The sequence below is a fragment of the Rhododendron vialii genome, chromosome 8a (assembly GCF_030253575.1).
Source record: "Rhododendron vialii isolate Sample 1 chromosome 8a, ASM3025357v1".
Classification (NCBI taxonomy): domain Eukaryota; kingdom Viridiplantae; phylum Streptophyta; class Magnoliopsida; order Ericales; family Ericaceae; genus Rhododendron; species Rhododendron vialii.
This window is the reverse complement of record NC_080564.1, coordinates 13,403,256-13,417,788: the sequence shown is the minus strand read 5'-3', so window position 1 is coordinate 13,417,788 and position 14,533 is coordinate 13,403,256. Positions and strand designations below refer to the sequence as shown.

The following is a 14,533-nucleotide window of genomic DNA, read 5'->3' as shown; positions in this document are numbered from 1 at the left end:
TCCACAAATTTGGAGGTTGTGTAACAAACTTGTAAAATGATAAAAAGAAAAAAAAGAAGTCAATTTGTACTTAAATTATTGAAGATATGAAAACAATATAAAGTCAAAATGAGTGCACTCTATTAACTCACCCTTCAGACACTACAAGAAAATTTGCTTTGGGTGACTATTGAAAATCATCACAAATTGCATGTTTTTTGTCACAAATAATATAGGTGACGAAAAAAAATTTGTCAACTAAAGGTTGTTGAGGATTCCTACCTGGTGACGAAATCTACTTTTCGTCACCTATATTGCCTTTTGATGACGAAATATTTCGTCACTAAAAAGTGAATAATTGGTGACGAAGTTTTTTTCATCACTTATTGTGCTTTTTGACGACAAAATTTTTTGTCATCAATTATTCCTTTTGGCGACGAAAAAATTCATCACCGATGGGTCACATCAGTGACGAAAATTTTTGTCACTAATATAAGAAATCGGTGACGAAATTTGTCGTTGCAAAAGACATTTTTCATATGGAAAAAAAATCCTTCTTTCTTGCTCCTGCTGGGTTTCGAACCCGAGTCGCTTAAGTTTTTCGCGCAAGCTCCGACCAACTGCACCACACACACTTTTCAGTAAATATTTGAAATATCTAATATATAACATATATGTTTAACATGATAATATCTTTCGAATGTAATGTTGAACCTTTAAACATTAAAATTAGCAATTTTGATAAACATGAAAGTTGTAGGCAATTGAGTTATTGTTCAAACCCAATTTAAATTATCTCAATCGGAATTTTTAGTAAAGAGTTATGTCCGAAATACATTTAGTGACAAAGCGCAATTCATAAATTTCGTCATGAAAGGTGCCCATTTGCCGACGAAATATATTTTTCGTCGCTGAAAATGTTCAAATGGTGACAAAATTATTTTTCATCACCAAAGTTAAGCATTTGGTGACGAAAAAAATATTTCGTTACTAAATTGGTCTTATTTGGTGACAAAATATATTTTTTGTCACCAAATGATTATCTTTGGCGATGAAAAATAATTTTGTCACCTTTATTAAGCTTTCGGCGACGAAAAATGTATTTCGTCGCCAAATGGGAACCTTTGGTGACGAAAATATTTTTTTCGTCGCTAAATAAGTATAATTGGTGATGAAATTATTTCGTCACGGAAGTTGTCAAAACAGTGACGAATTTATTTTTTCGTCGCCAAATATACTCATTTAGTGACGAAATTAAATTTCGTCGCCACTTTTTTGTCACAAGTTTTCATTTTTCTTGTAGTGAGATTCAAAACTTCTACAATGCTCCCTAGTGGTATGGAAGGATCATGCTCCCAATAAATATGGACCATTAGATTGAAAAGTAGGTAAATCACAACTTTTAGATCAAAATCACTCACAAAAAGTAAAGTGAATTTGTTAAAGAGAGATGGTTTTATGAATTTTTCAAAAAAGAAAAACGTAGTATTATATATCACTAGCGTCTTGCCCGTTCGATGTACGGGGACAGAAAAAACCATTAGTGATAACTTTTTTCCTGTTGTCTTCTACATTAATGGATCTTGGAATTTACTAGATTTTCTCGCGAAATAATTAAAAAATTGCACAACAATAAATAAAGAAATGAAGAGAAGAGATAAGTTTCAAGGAGCATTTATTATTTTATTGATTGAACCTAGTTTTTTTTTTCAAGCAAAATGACGTATATATTTTACGTGTTGTAAAAAGTGCAGAATTATGAATAAAAACATGAAAATTTGAGGAAATTTCATATAGGAGAGAGAGTTAAGGGAGAGAGCTTCCTCTTATTTTAGGTAACTACATTTGAGCAAGTAGAAAATTATTTTATGTTTAATGTAACAGTGTTATTTATAGGTACATGTAAAGTCTTATGTTATCTATCCCTTATTATTTATGATTTGACATTAAATGTAAAACTTTTAATGAGAAAATGAACATTTGAGCATGCAAGGAAGTTTGAAAGTTATTTTTTAATTTTTGGTATTTTGAAAAGTCTAGGGAAGAAAAGAAAATATAAATTTATTAAGAAAATGCCACATAGGAGAGAGAATTAAGGAGAAAGCTTGATTTTATTTTTGGAAACTGCATTTGCTTAGTATATGGTATAGATAGATTCACTAAGAGCATCCGTAATACAATAAACAAATGTGAATAATCAAAACATGTCATATCAAATTTTGATTATGCATTTAGAGGTTGCTAAAGTTAACAATGTCAAACCTAACATTGATTATTTTTCGCCCATAATCAAAACCAATGGACTCTCCAAAAAATTTCCCTTCATTTCACGCATATTTTTTGAAAAAATAATTTATTAAACAGTTTTTTAAGGGGACAAAAAACACAGTTTGTGTTAAAAAAATAACTATATAAAAGAAGAGTCCAAAAAAATAGCTTTTCAAAAATCCACTTTGTTCACTTAAAAATTGTAGATAAAGTTTTGAGAAATTTTAAAAGAACTGTATTTACACAAACAGTTTTGAAAATTCAAAAACTTTAAATACGTTTTTTTAAAAACAGATTTCGTGTAAAAAACGGTTTTAAAATTTCAAAAACCGTTTTTAAAAACAATTTTGTGTAAAAGAGTTTTGAAATTTCAAAAATAATTTTTTAAAAACACACTTTATTTACTTACACTTTTTAAAAATTTGGAAAAAACAGTTTTCTGTAAAAAAAAGTTTCTGAAAAAAACAAAAATAAAAATCTGAAAAATACAATTTTTTTTTAAATTATTTTTTGAAAATATTGTTGAGAGAGAGAAAAGGGAAGAGAGAATGTTTTTGAGTTATGATGGTGTACTTGATTGAGAGAGAGAAAATTTGGTTATTAGGAAAATGTTGCTAATTTTGATTATTTCAAAAGCCAAAATTTGAAGAGTTATTAAGAGGTTGCTAAGTTTGGTAAATCTAATATGAGTACTTTTTTTAGCAAACATTGCTAATCTTCGCAACATTTTGATTTTGATTATTCCACTGCAGATGCTCTAAGACAACACTTACTATCTTTTATACGGCTACACTTACTATAGAGTATGACAACACTTACTACAACCAGTTGCTTAGGTAACAAGTCACCATTGATAAAAAAAAAAAAAAAAAGAAAGAAGTCAAGTTATCCTTTTTTCTTTTTTGCGAAAAATATAATTTATATATGCACACTACTTTAAGCTATATACACCATACTTTTTGTCCTTTTGCTAACAATTGGAGAGTGGGCAACCTAAAAAATGGTATTTGATTATAAAACTAGTTTAAAATTTTAATTTGGTCTTAAAATATAATTAGAACAATTGTTTGAAAACAAAAAAAAATACAAATGTTTTTTGTAATTTCCAAATAATATTATAAATATATTTAATTAACTTACTTTTAAATAACCATCTATTATACTAAATATATTTAATTAACTTGCTTTTAAATATTATTTTGAAAACAAGGTATTCATTTAATATTTCGTTACAAATTTAGTTAATATATATACTACTCCCTCCGTCCATTTTTTAGAGTTTAGTATTCTATTTTGGACTATTCTTTTTTTTTTTTGCCAAAAGTGAAAAGATTGTATTGATAAATATCCAGCGGCACTTACAAAATGAAGATCATTACAAAGAACTTAGACAAAACTAAATTAATCATCTAACATATAAAAACGAGTAAATTACAAGGCAATTGATATCTTTCATCCTAACCCAGGCATAGCCTGACGCAACAGCGACACTTTTAAACTAGATGCACTCTAACCAAGGATGAACGTACCAATGAACTCCCAATAACTACAGATTTGCCAAGCCTCCATGAGTTGTCTCGCCAAAGACATCGTGTAGGGATAAAACGCGGAAACACAGATATCGTTGTGAAGTAATCTTGATTGAGAGAACCCAATCTATAGACAAAATTCGTTCAAAGACGAAACTAAACTCTTATAAAACGAGAGACAAAACTCTCACAAATCAGACGACAAGCCGTTGATCTAGAGAGACAAAAGGGAAAAAGTAAAAAGCAAAAAGCAAAAATAGTGAGTCGAAATGGTACCATGACTTTCTCCTTCCACCTCCACACACAGGTATAGAACCCACGGGGGGGAAGAGAAGGGAGAAGAGGAGTTGTGGTGGTTAGGGTTGAGAGAGAGGGAGAAAGAGATAGGGTCGGCTAATATTACTGCTTGACGGGCCTAAACGTTCACCCTCCTTAAAAGAGGAAAACTTGACTGACCCTTAATAAGTGTCCATTTTGTAAAGTTAGTGGGTAAAAATTTGTGTATTTTTCATTTTATCCCTAAAAGTAGATTCCATTTTAAAAAATTAATGAGTAAAAATATAATGATGATGTCTCTATAGAGGGTAAATAGAGAAACTAGAGGTAAAAGTTGATATTAAATGTGTAATGATCTCCGTCCCTGTTTGGATTGTTTTGGTTTGGGTTGGTTCCTTTCCAACCTGGGCCGTTTTAGGTGTTTTCCCATGGTTTTGGGCTCAACCTGTTGGGCCCAAATTAGTTTCCTTCAAGTGGTTAGGAGAAGGGTTATGGATGGTCAGGCCGGTGTATCCATGAACACTTTAGCTCTGTATTTTGTATTATGACTTAATAAAATTTTCTTTTTGCCATTTCAAAAAATGATGATATCTCCTTAATAAATTGGAGTTACGAAGCTTGACACTTAAAAGGGGACGGAGGTTTATAAATTAGCGCTATAAGTTGATTGTTACAACAAAATTCAGAGATAAGTATTTTTTTTCTTAATAAATGTTGAATGATTTAATAGGATTTCAATTCAATTAATGGTAGTATTTAATGAAATTAGATTATTCAATTTGATTAATATAGTTTACAGTGATCAATATGACATAATTTGCAAATCTAATAACTAATAGTGTTGGTGCTAATATACTTACTTGACAATGATCAGTCAATGATGATTGATTCATTTGCAATTTATTGATTAGATTATAAATTCAACCAATTTATTGAACAATTTGAATCGATTAAGATTATATTTAGCAGATATGGTAGTTAACAATTATATTGATTAATAGTAATTAGAAAAAATTAATGCAATTGGCTAAAGTGGATGGACTAATTTATTTAATTGTTTAACCACTAATTAATCTATTTTAATCCTTCAAATGATACAAAATTGATTACTTTGCGGTTAACATTAATTACTTGGCAAATGAAGGGGTAACATTCTTGATGGTTAACATTGATTGGCAAATGTAGGAGTACCACTAATAAACCACTAAATTGAAATATCTCATTCATTTAATCCTTTATTTCATAAATTTTAAAATTAATTTTATTAAATATAAAGCTAATACACTTTCTTTTAATTTATCATAAAAGTAGTACAAGTAGATCCTAAGTAAATTTAATGTGGTAGGTACCATACTGTTATTTAGGGCATTATTGATGATACATAAATATATACCTACCCGTCATTAATGTCATACGTACCATAGAATAAGTGAATAATGCTAATGATACCACAAAAGCTGATTTTTTTTTACCATGGGTTAACACTTATTCACAACACTTACCACGTCTTTACTGTTTTTTACTTTGTTAAAAGGTAACGATGACTATATGCTAAAACCACATTTATCACATAAAGTTAGCACGTTCTGATCATTGCCTTGCTTACCTACCAATTATGACATTAATGGTACTAGATTTCTCTATACCTACTTTAAACTCTTCAAAATTATCCACTCTAGCTCCCATCCATCTCTCTTTCTTCTCCAAAAAAAATAAATCTTGAAGAAGAAGATTTCTAACTTTCAAAACCAATAAGTTGAAGAAGCTAATCAAGTAAGTTTTTTTTACCAACAAACTAAATATAATTGTGATTATTAGCTTTTACCAACTTACTCAAAAACCGTAAGTTGAAGAATCACAAATAAGTTTTTTACATTAATCTAACCAAGCTTTTCATGTTTTTTCCAATTTCTTATGGTTACGCTTACCATTTTTTTCTGGCAATACATACCACTATGTAGGGTAGTGCTTACTACAGATTGAATCGTATTTAGTTGTGATTCTTAACTTTCGAAGCCAATAAGTTGTAGAAGCTAACCACAAATTTTTCACATAAGGAACTAAATTTTGTTGTGATTATAGCCCTTACCAACTTATTCAGAAACCATAAATCACAACTTAGTTTTCTAACCAAGCTAACCACGGGTTTACAATTTATTATGGTTACTGTTATCATCCTGTATGAATATATTAGGGGTGGCAAACGGGCGGGTTTGGGTCAAATTGGGTAAGTTGTTAGTGGGTTGGGTCTTTAATGGGTCATTGACCCATTTAGACCCATTAACTATGAGTCTAATTATCCATACCCAACCCGACCCATTTATTTTAAAGCAAACCCGACCTGCCCATTAACCCAATTACATATATACTAAAAATTATGATCGAAAAATTAGAAAAGTAAAAAAAAATTATGATCGAAACTCATAAATTTTTTCAAAAAGACGAGAATAAGTATTTTTTTTTTGTCTTATTGATTTTTTTTTGTCTTTATTCAAAAAATTATAAGTTTCGATCAAATTTTTTTACTTTTTCGATTCCTCTCATCAAAACAAATTAATAAGTCACAACAATATGACACAAAACAAAAAAAAATTGAATAAGGACAAAAAAATAAGTCAATTTTTTAATCCAAACCCTTTGCGGGACTACTATGAGAGAAATTTATTCACGGCGGAGCACAATTTCACGGGTCCATTCGCGCAATTAATGGATGAGATGTGTTTTCAATTTTGACTAGTCAAAATAATTGTTACCGGTCACAATTGATTTTTAATTCGGACCATTCAAAATATTTTTGGACGCGTATGATTTAGCACAAAACAATTGAATAAAAGAGAGAGAGAAGGCCATGCTCCTGGGGGTTCGGGGGGGGGGGGCGGGGGAGAGAGAGAGAGAGAGAGAGCGGGGGGGGGGGGGGCATACTCCTCCACTTCCCAATTTCCCAATTGCAAAAGAGACCAATTAAGAGATGGAATTTGGTGAGTTACTTTCATTGCCCATTGGGTCATTTAAGTTGACCCAATTGATGCCCAATTATGACCCAACTAATAATGGGTTAACTGGGTTTGAACCCATTCTTACCCAACTAATAAATGGGTTGGGTTGGATCTATTTTCTAGTTGATAGGTCTGGGTTTGTTAATGGGTCTGAGTTCAATTTGCCACCCCTAGAATATACATACCACTCTTCAGGATAAAACTTATTATTGGTTGGAATCGTATTGAGACGTGATTGTTAGGAAATTGTTATGGCTTTCCTTACCATACTACATGAATTTTTGAAGCACAATCTATGTCAGTTTTTACCGTAATTGGTAAGTATAGTCATTGAAATAGTATGTATTCATGGCATACCCAACAAGGCCACCAATCTAGAAAAATCACCATTGATCAAACAACAAGACTACAAGAGCCACCAAGGGAGTACAAAAGCAAAATAAGGATTATCAAGAGTCTTCCAGATATGGCGATTATAATGCCCCAAAAAAAAAATAATAATAATACCAAAATTTCAGTGCATAAAAAATTTGTACCATGTGCGTTAACAAAAACAATTTTGACATTATCATTTTTCTTCTTGATATTACAATATATCTAAAATAACAAGCACTTGTGGATCAGGAAAAAAAAAAAAGAACCACTTCATTTCCCCTCTATTTCCTCCCAGCTACCTTTGCGAACACCCAAAAAACTCGTCATTCCAAGCACAGTGTAAATTGTGTACCCAAAGCAGGACCCGGGAATGCTACCAAGCACCTTGTACCAAGTGGGGTGCCGAGTAGCATCCAACTATTCATCTCAATACAGACTACTCGGATTGAATCTAAGTACATACAGATTTGAACCATTCATTGCTCGGTCAAGATCTGAGCCATCAATTGCGGAGCTTAACGGCCAGATGCCGCTTGGCCCCAAGGTGCTTGGCAACATCTCCGGGTCCCCCCCGAAGAGACCTCAAGTCTACATTAACATGTTGATTTTTTGGCACTTCTTGGATGTTTCCAGCTCAAGAGAGTAATGAAATATTCAAATTTCCAAGTGATTTTTTATTTTTATTTTTATGGCACCACCTCATGCATCAATACAACCCAAACATTGAGCCAGAGTTCACCTTATTCTGTACCCTGTACATATCTCCGATACACCAAAACAGCAAGAACCTCCTTACAAGAATTCAAAAAGCTTGTCACAATCGTCTTCTTTTTGGAGTGAGGCAAAACGTTGAGTATTCACTTGATCCGTCAAGGTTGAAAAGCTTCTCTGTTTTGTTCGAAAAACTATTACCTTGTTCTGTCAAATGATCTTAGGACTGAGGTAAAACTTTGGATCTCTGAGAAACCTTGATATCGTCTCTGCTTTGTCAGCGGAAAGGTCTGTATTTTCCAAGATTAGTTCCTTGGATGCTTTAGCTATTGCTTCAATGGAACCTATGGCTTGATTAAGCTGAAATGAAAAAGTAAGACATCAAAGAAGTTAGTCACCCCTTCGTGAGCCATCAAAATGTGAACAGAATATTTCAGAGCACCTTAGGTAGCTGAAGTTTCACTGCCTACAGTATGTGCTTACGTTCCAATTCCCACTAAATGATTGATTTACCATTTACCAGATGTAATGGAGGATTTGACATGATGAAACATCTAACGTGTAGACATAGTCAACTTTCTTACACAAAGCAGAACGATGTAGGACTGGTAATTTGCAACTGTCAAACCAAACTAAAATAAGTATCTTAGAAAAACAAAGTACACTGCAGTTTTCTCTACTTAACCAGAGGTTTCCGCTTGCAGCGATATAGAATAGGCCCTAGTGAATGGTATATGTTGTAAGGAATAGAAAAAAGTGTATAGGGTGTTAATTAATCCAAACACATGAGAGAGCTTTTATTTATATTACTCAAGAGACTTGTTACATTAGTTAACCGATATAGGACTATTCTAACACTCCTCCTCAAGCTGGAGAATAAATATCAATGAATCCCAACTTGTTACATAAAAACTCTAAACGTGATCTAAACAATGGTTTGGTAAAGATATCTGCCAACTGAGCTCCTGTAGACAAGAAAGGAGTAGCTAACACACCATCTATCTCCTCTCGAACAATATGACAATCTACTTCGATATGTTTGGTTCTCTCGAGAAACACTGGATTTGAAGCGATATGTATTGCTGTCTGATTATCAAAATACATAGGGATAGGTAACTGCATGCCAAACCCCAACTCCTCGAGTAAAGCTCTCAACCAAACAATCTTGCATGTAGTATGAGTCATGGCACGATACTCTGCTTCAGCACTAGACCATGCAATAACAGTTTGTTTCTTGCTCTTCTAGGTAACTAGATTTCCACCAACAAAAGTACAGTATCCAATTGTTGACCGTCCATCAGATGGTGATCCTGCCCAATCAGCATCGATAAAGGCCTCAGCATGCAAATGACCATTTGAACGATAAAATTGACCACGTCCAAGATTAGCCTTGAGATACTTCACAATACTAAGACACGCTTCCCAATGTGGAAGACGAGGGGCTGACATGAACTGACTTACCATACTAACAGCAAATGAGATATCAGGCCGTGTATTGGTGAGATAATTCAACTTGCCTACCAAGCAACGATAACGGTCTAGATGAGAAAATATCTCCCCCAAATCAACACACATAGACTAGGTTTATTTTCTTGTTTTATTTTCTTCTTAGTACCATGCTACTTGCAGGGTAATCTTGTTCTATCATGATAGAGCTTTTTAACTTGTTTCTCAGAATATTTGAAAAAGAAAAGTTTTGCTTTTGGAAGTGCGTTACTTTGAGCTTGATGACTGTGCATGTTTCAGCATACATCTCCTTTTGGGTGTCAAGAAAGATATGTCTACCGTAGATTTGGGTTCTACTTTGACTCTCACTTTGGTACAGTTCGCTTGGCTGCTTTAAGCAAAACAGATGGTTCTTTTCTGCACGAAAAAGAAATTAGAGAAGTTGGGGCCAGAGGGTTACGGGGAGCGGCCAGAGGAATTTGTTAATCTCCATTTCAGTTGATCGTAGTCAGATCTACTAGGAGAAATAAGGAAGAACGTAGGCATAGTTACTATGCATTACAATATTCATAACTAATAAGCATAGTAGCATATGACGAAGTTCAGCAAACAAACTTGTATCCAGTCTGAAACTTAGCAAAAGTACCAGATAATTTCATCTCTGCCGAAATTATTGAGGAATCAGGAGATGCAAAGCATAAATAAAAGTAACTAACAAGAAAGAAAAAATAAACCAGAGAAAGAAGTTGATAGGAGTGCCGATATCTTACTGCATTTGCATCATGGTTATCAATGCCAGGTATGGATGTGACCACACTGAGAAAAGCATCTATCTGTTGCATGGATCCCTCCCTCTTTGCAAGTAAAGGACATATTGTTTAAGTAAGTTTGGATAACAGAAGTTGAGAAAGATAGCACTCTGCCAGCAGATAAGAACCATATAGGACGAAGGTCAACTTTACTTACCTCAGCCTTCATTTTTGATACAGCATCCTGCCGCTTGCATACTGCGACATATATAGGTTGTCAAGTTAAGGATCAACTTCAAAAGATTTGTACAGTTAGCTTTAAAGTACAGGGTATTACCCCCACGAGCATGTGCAATCTTCAAAATCTTCTCAAAACCCATCTCTAAGTCTTGTACAAGCACAAACATTGGCCTACCAAGCAACATTCCATATCTTCAACAAAGCAAAACAGTATCCAATTTCTTCAAAATCAGATATAGGCATATAACCATGTTATGGAGACATCAATTTGGCAGTTGTTACTGAAAATCTCACCTGAAATATGAATGAACAAAGGAATCATTTTGCTCCTTCGTTGGGAGCGTAACAACCACATAGAGGTTTGCAAACTGCTCCTTCAGTTTCTGAACTCTGCAGTAAACAGACCACATTAAGTTGATCAGAAAACCGAAGGATCAAATAAAAAAATCAGGTTACCTGCCAAAGACAGGTGAAGTGTCACTGCAATCCCAGTTTGTCACAAACATGAAAGCTACTGATGCCCCACAGTTGAGAATAAAATCCTACAAATACCAAACTTTATAGTCAAATGATCAGCCACTCTATTGCTAAACTTGATTGTGGGAAGGCAATTACAGGGGCAATTGGGACAAAGTTAAGCCGGAAAGAATTTGCATTAAGGAAGGACGAGATGAAGCTGATGAAAGCTGGGTGCTGCTCTTCTTTCCATGCGTTACTCATCATACAAACCCCTACACCACCTGAATAACATGAATCAACACATCCCTTACAGATAATCAGGTACCGTTTACTGATCGTAAAAAATAAAAATAAAAAGGTACTGTTTAGAACAAAAGGCAGCTCAGAGTTATCAACTACAATTCACATTTGAAATCCACATGTTGAATAGTTTGCAGATGAAACGCACACATGTTATTGGAAAGTTTAAAGAGCATACAGTTCAAATTACAACATGTGATGGCCATTAATTTTTATAATAAGTATATATGCTTTCAATGCATCATACTGAATTGATGGAAAATGAAAGCAAACAGTAAAAGTCTATAAAAGGCGTGGACTGAATGGTTCTAAGGCCCAAGCCTTAATTTGGCATATGCAGGATGATGAAGCGCCTACTCAGGATATTAACTAGATATTGGCAGAAACATTTAAGGCTGTGACTTTCCACGAGCCTTGTGACTGTTCATTTAATGATGTTTTGACCACGTATTCAATGAATTAAACCATCACACAAGACTTTCATCCTATCCATATGCAGCCATCTAGGGAATAGGAAGAGTCTTTGGTATTAAACACATTAGGAGCCTATACATTGATATACTTCAAGAGTACGAAGGCATGAATGAACATATACGAAAACCTGCAGTTTTAAGCTTTCAAGATTGTGTGACGCAATCCTCCGGGCAAATATGAAGCACCTAGATACAGGTTATGCCTTTGGAATGAAAGAGAATTTGGAATCTGATAGATTGACCTTTGGTAGAAAACAAGCTCGTATTTTATCTTCCTTACTGTAATATTAAAATAGCCCCTTCGCTTTTTATTTTGTTCATCTCACTCTTCTTTCAATTCTGTCCTACATCATCACTTAATGAAAACCATTAACTGTAACTTTCAAATTGCATGATGGTTTTGGGCTACAGACAAGTTAAAATACAATTCATTACATTCTATCCTGCCAGTTTGAATACCAATTTTCTACTATCAAGTAAGGAAATAATGCCTTTAGTGATAATAAAAAAGTACAACAATATTCTCTAGGCCGGTCAACCTTGGGGCAAAGTTACCAACGGATAGGTTAAGAATAAAGATGTAATGATGCATCTTAGCGTGTCCAAGGCGCCCAATTAGGCATGTCCTTGTTTCAGAGGAAGAACAGCTATGTTTGTTGTCCATAATCAGAAAACGTAATAAAAGGATTATGCTTTGTTTTCCTAAATTTCAGAGTTGTACTTGTACCAATAGGTCCAATACTCAACAATAATTACTTGAATTACATCATTCCAGACACACATTTGCACTTACGTCAAATTAAAATACTACTATTTAGTCGCAGATTGCTTAAAAGTCCAACATGTATACTACCAGATCAAGTGTTCCGGTAACACATCGACTAACTAGCTAAGAAAAGTGAGAAACTGAAAAAACTTGTTCCTCAGATTCAGAATCATTTTTAAGGAAGTCAAAGCCATCAATCTACTGAACTTCTAACATGAATATTGAGAAACTCCATGGTTCCAGACTCCGTGACGTGAAAATCTCCCATAATCTGCAAATAGCATCCGAAAGACTCCAACGTAGGAACTTTAATCCTCTTTATTTCCGTACTAAAAAGTTAAATATTGAGGGATATCTGGCCTACTCCTCTCAATCTCCCTTCCCCAAACTTACATTACTTAAGCTTATCATATTTACCACCAAAAAAAAACCTCAAGCTTATCACAACATGTAAGCAACAAAGGATCGGGGAACCGTTCCGGTCATATGAAATACGATTCAGTACGACCTTTCTGGCATCGAATCAGACCATCAATTACTGTGAAATAATTGCCACCATAACTTCTACGATTTGTGTAATTTGATCTAGAGGTCCTTAAATTGGAACGAGTATTCGTAGATTCGGATTGAATCTTCGGGAATTTTGATATATATATCAACATTTAGTGCGTGGCAAAAAACCAGACGTAGCAATTCAATAAATCGTTTCGAAAAGCAAAAAAAAAAAATATCGATATGTGGAATAATTTAAGGTCAGAAAAAGGAGTAGAAGAAGATTGAAATTGCCTGAATCCAGAGCATTGGAGCGATTCGACGGCACTGGTTGTCTGCTACTACCTCTCTTGTGCGCCATTTCCATTTCTTATGAGAGAGAGAGAGTGTTTGCGCGTTGCCAAATAATTGCGCGCAGTGGACGCTCTTCAAAAATTTCAAACAAAAATGCTAGTACTATGCTAGACACACAAATTACACTATGGGTCTGTTTGGATTAGGCTACCGAATGGGTATTAGTAATACCCCTCGTAAGACTGTGAATCCATGGTTAAGTCATGATTAGGAATACATTTTATTGGGGTATTAGTTAAGGTAGGTCGTTCCGGTTTCTCCAAAAAAATACTTTTTGAAAAAGAAGGTAATTTCAAGCTCAAAAATTATGTGTTTACGCAAATAATTTTCCTACAAATATAGATTTTATTTGATAGATCTCATTAAGATCTTTTAAACGGTGCAAAAAAAATTGAAAAAATATTTTTCATTTTCATTATATTTGAGTTTGAAATTCAAACATTTTGAAAAAAAAGTACTTTTTCTTAAAGTGGAACACCACCTAAGTCATAGTTTGGGAACACATTTTGCCGGTAGTATTAGTTAAGTTTCGGATTCTTTTGTACTCCGGTGGGGGAATTATTTACGTGGAGATTCTGAGATGTTATTACATAATCTTTCTTCCATTTCAATTACAAAACAATCTTATTTTCTCATTTTATCCTTTGTCCAAATCAAGTATTATTTAATCTTTCCGTCACATCAATACGAGCTCATCCTTCTTACATAATATCCCCTACTATCTTATCTCATTCATAACTAATACTCTAAATCCTTATCCCGCATCCAAACGGACGCTATACCCCTTCAACTATGACCCGGTGCTAGACTCGAGACTCGGTTTGTGAAGAGAACTGCACTAGCAGGGTGAAATCAATTCAGTTCGGTTATAGTGAGCCGATTTAGAAACGATGAAAAAAGAATCCGAACAAAATATTTGGTCGATCATAATCGGTTCAAGTTGGTCGGGTTTTTTGTAATTTTTGTTAGGGTTTTCCGGGTTGAGCTTCTAGACTAGTACTACTAAAATACTATCAAAACCCTTATCCATAACTACTATTAAACCATTCAAACCCCTATCTAAAGATTATTAAAATATCGAAACCCCTGTTAGTTTAATCGATCCTATATGTACATTTCG

The 14,533-nt window shown here is 33.8% G+C and overlaps 1 protein-coding gene across 5 annotated transcripts; it reads right to left on the bottom strand.

The window, feature by feature from the left end:
* Window positions 1-8,074: 8,074 nt before the first annotated feature.
* On the bottom strand, window positions 8,075-13,542 carry LOC131336729 (protein PARTING DANCERS homolog). Of its 5 annotated transcripts, XR_009190384.1 has the most exons (9): window positions 13,354-13,475; window positions 11,185-11,309; window positions 11,026-11,111; window positions 10,864-10,959; window positions 10,667-10,761; window positions 10,547-10,587; window positions 10,351-10,434; window positions 9,852-9,997; window positions 8,356-8,494 (listed from the first exon to the last, which is right to left on the bottom strand). XR_009190384.1 is itself a non-coding variant. In XM_058372679.1 (8 exons), exons 1-8 carry the CDS (start codon window positions 13,424-13,426, stop codon window positions 8,345-8,347), a joined length of 729 nt encoding a protein of 242 aa, XP_058228662.1. In that variant the 5' UTR covers window positions 13,427-13,542; the 3' UTR covers window positions 8,075-8,344. The 5 variants fall into 5 exon arrangements, 4 of the variants coding, with proteins under 4 accessions (XP_058228662.1, XP_058228660.1, XP_058228661.1 ...); XM_058372679.1 differs by lacking the exon at window positions 9,852-9,997 and having other exon boundaries at window positions 8,075-8,494; window positions 10,667-10,740; window positions 13,354-13,542; XM_058372677.1 differs by lacking the exon at window positions 9,852-9,997 and having other exon boundaries at window positions 8,075-8,494.
* Between the last annotated feature and the right edge of the window lie 991 nt (window positions 13,543-14,533).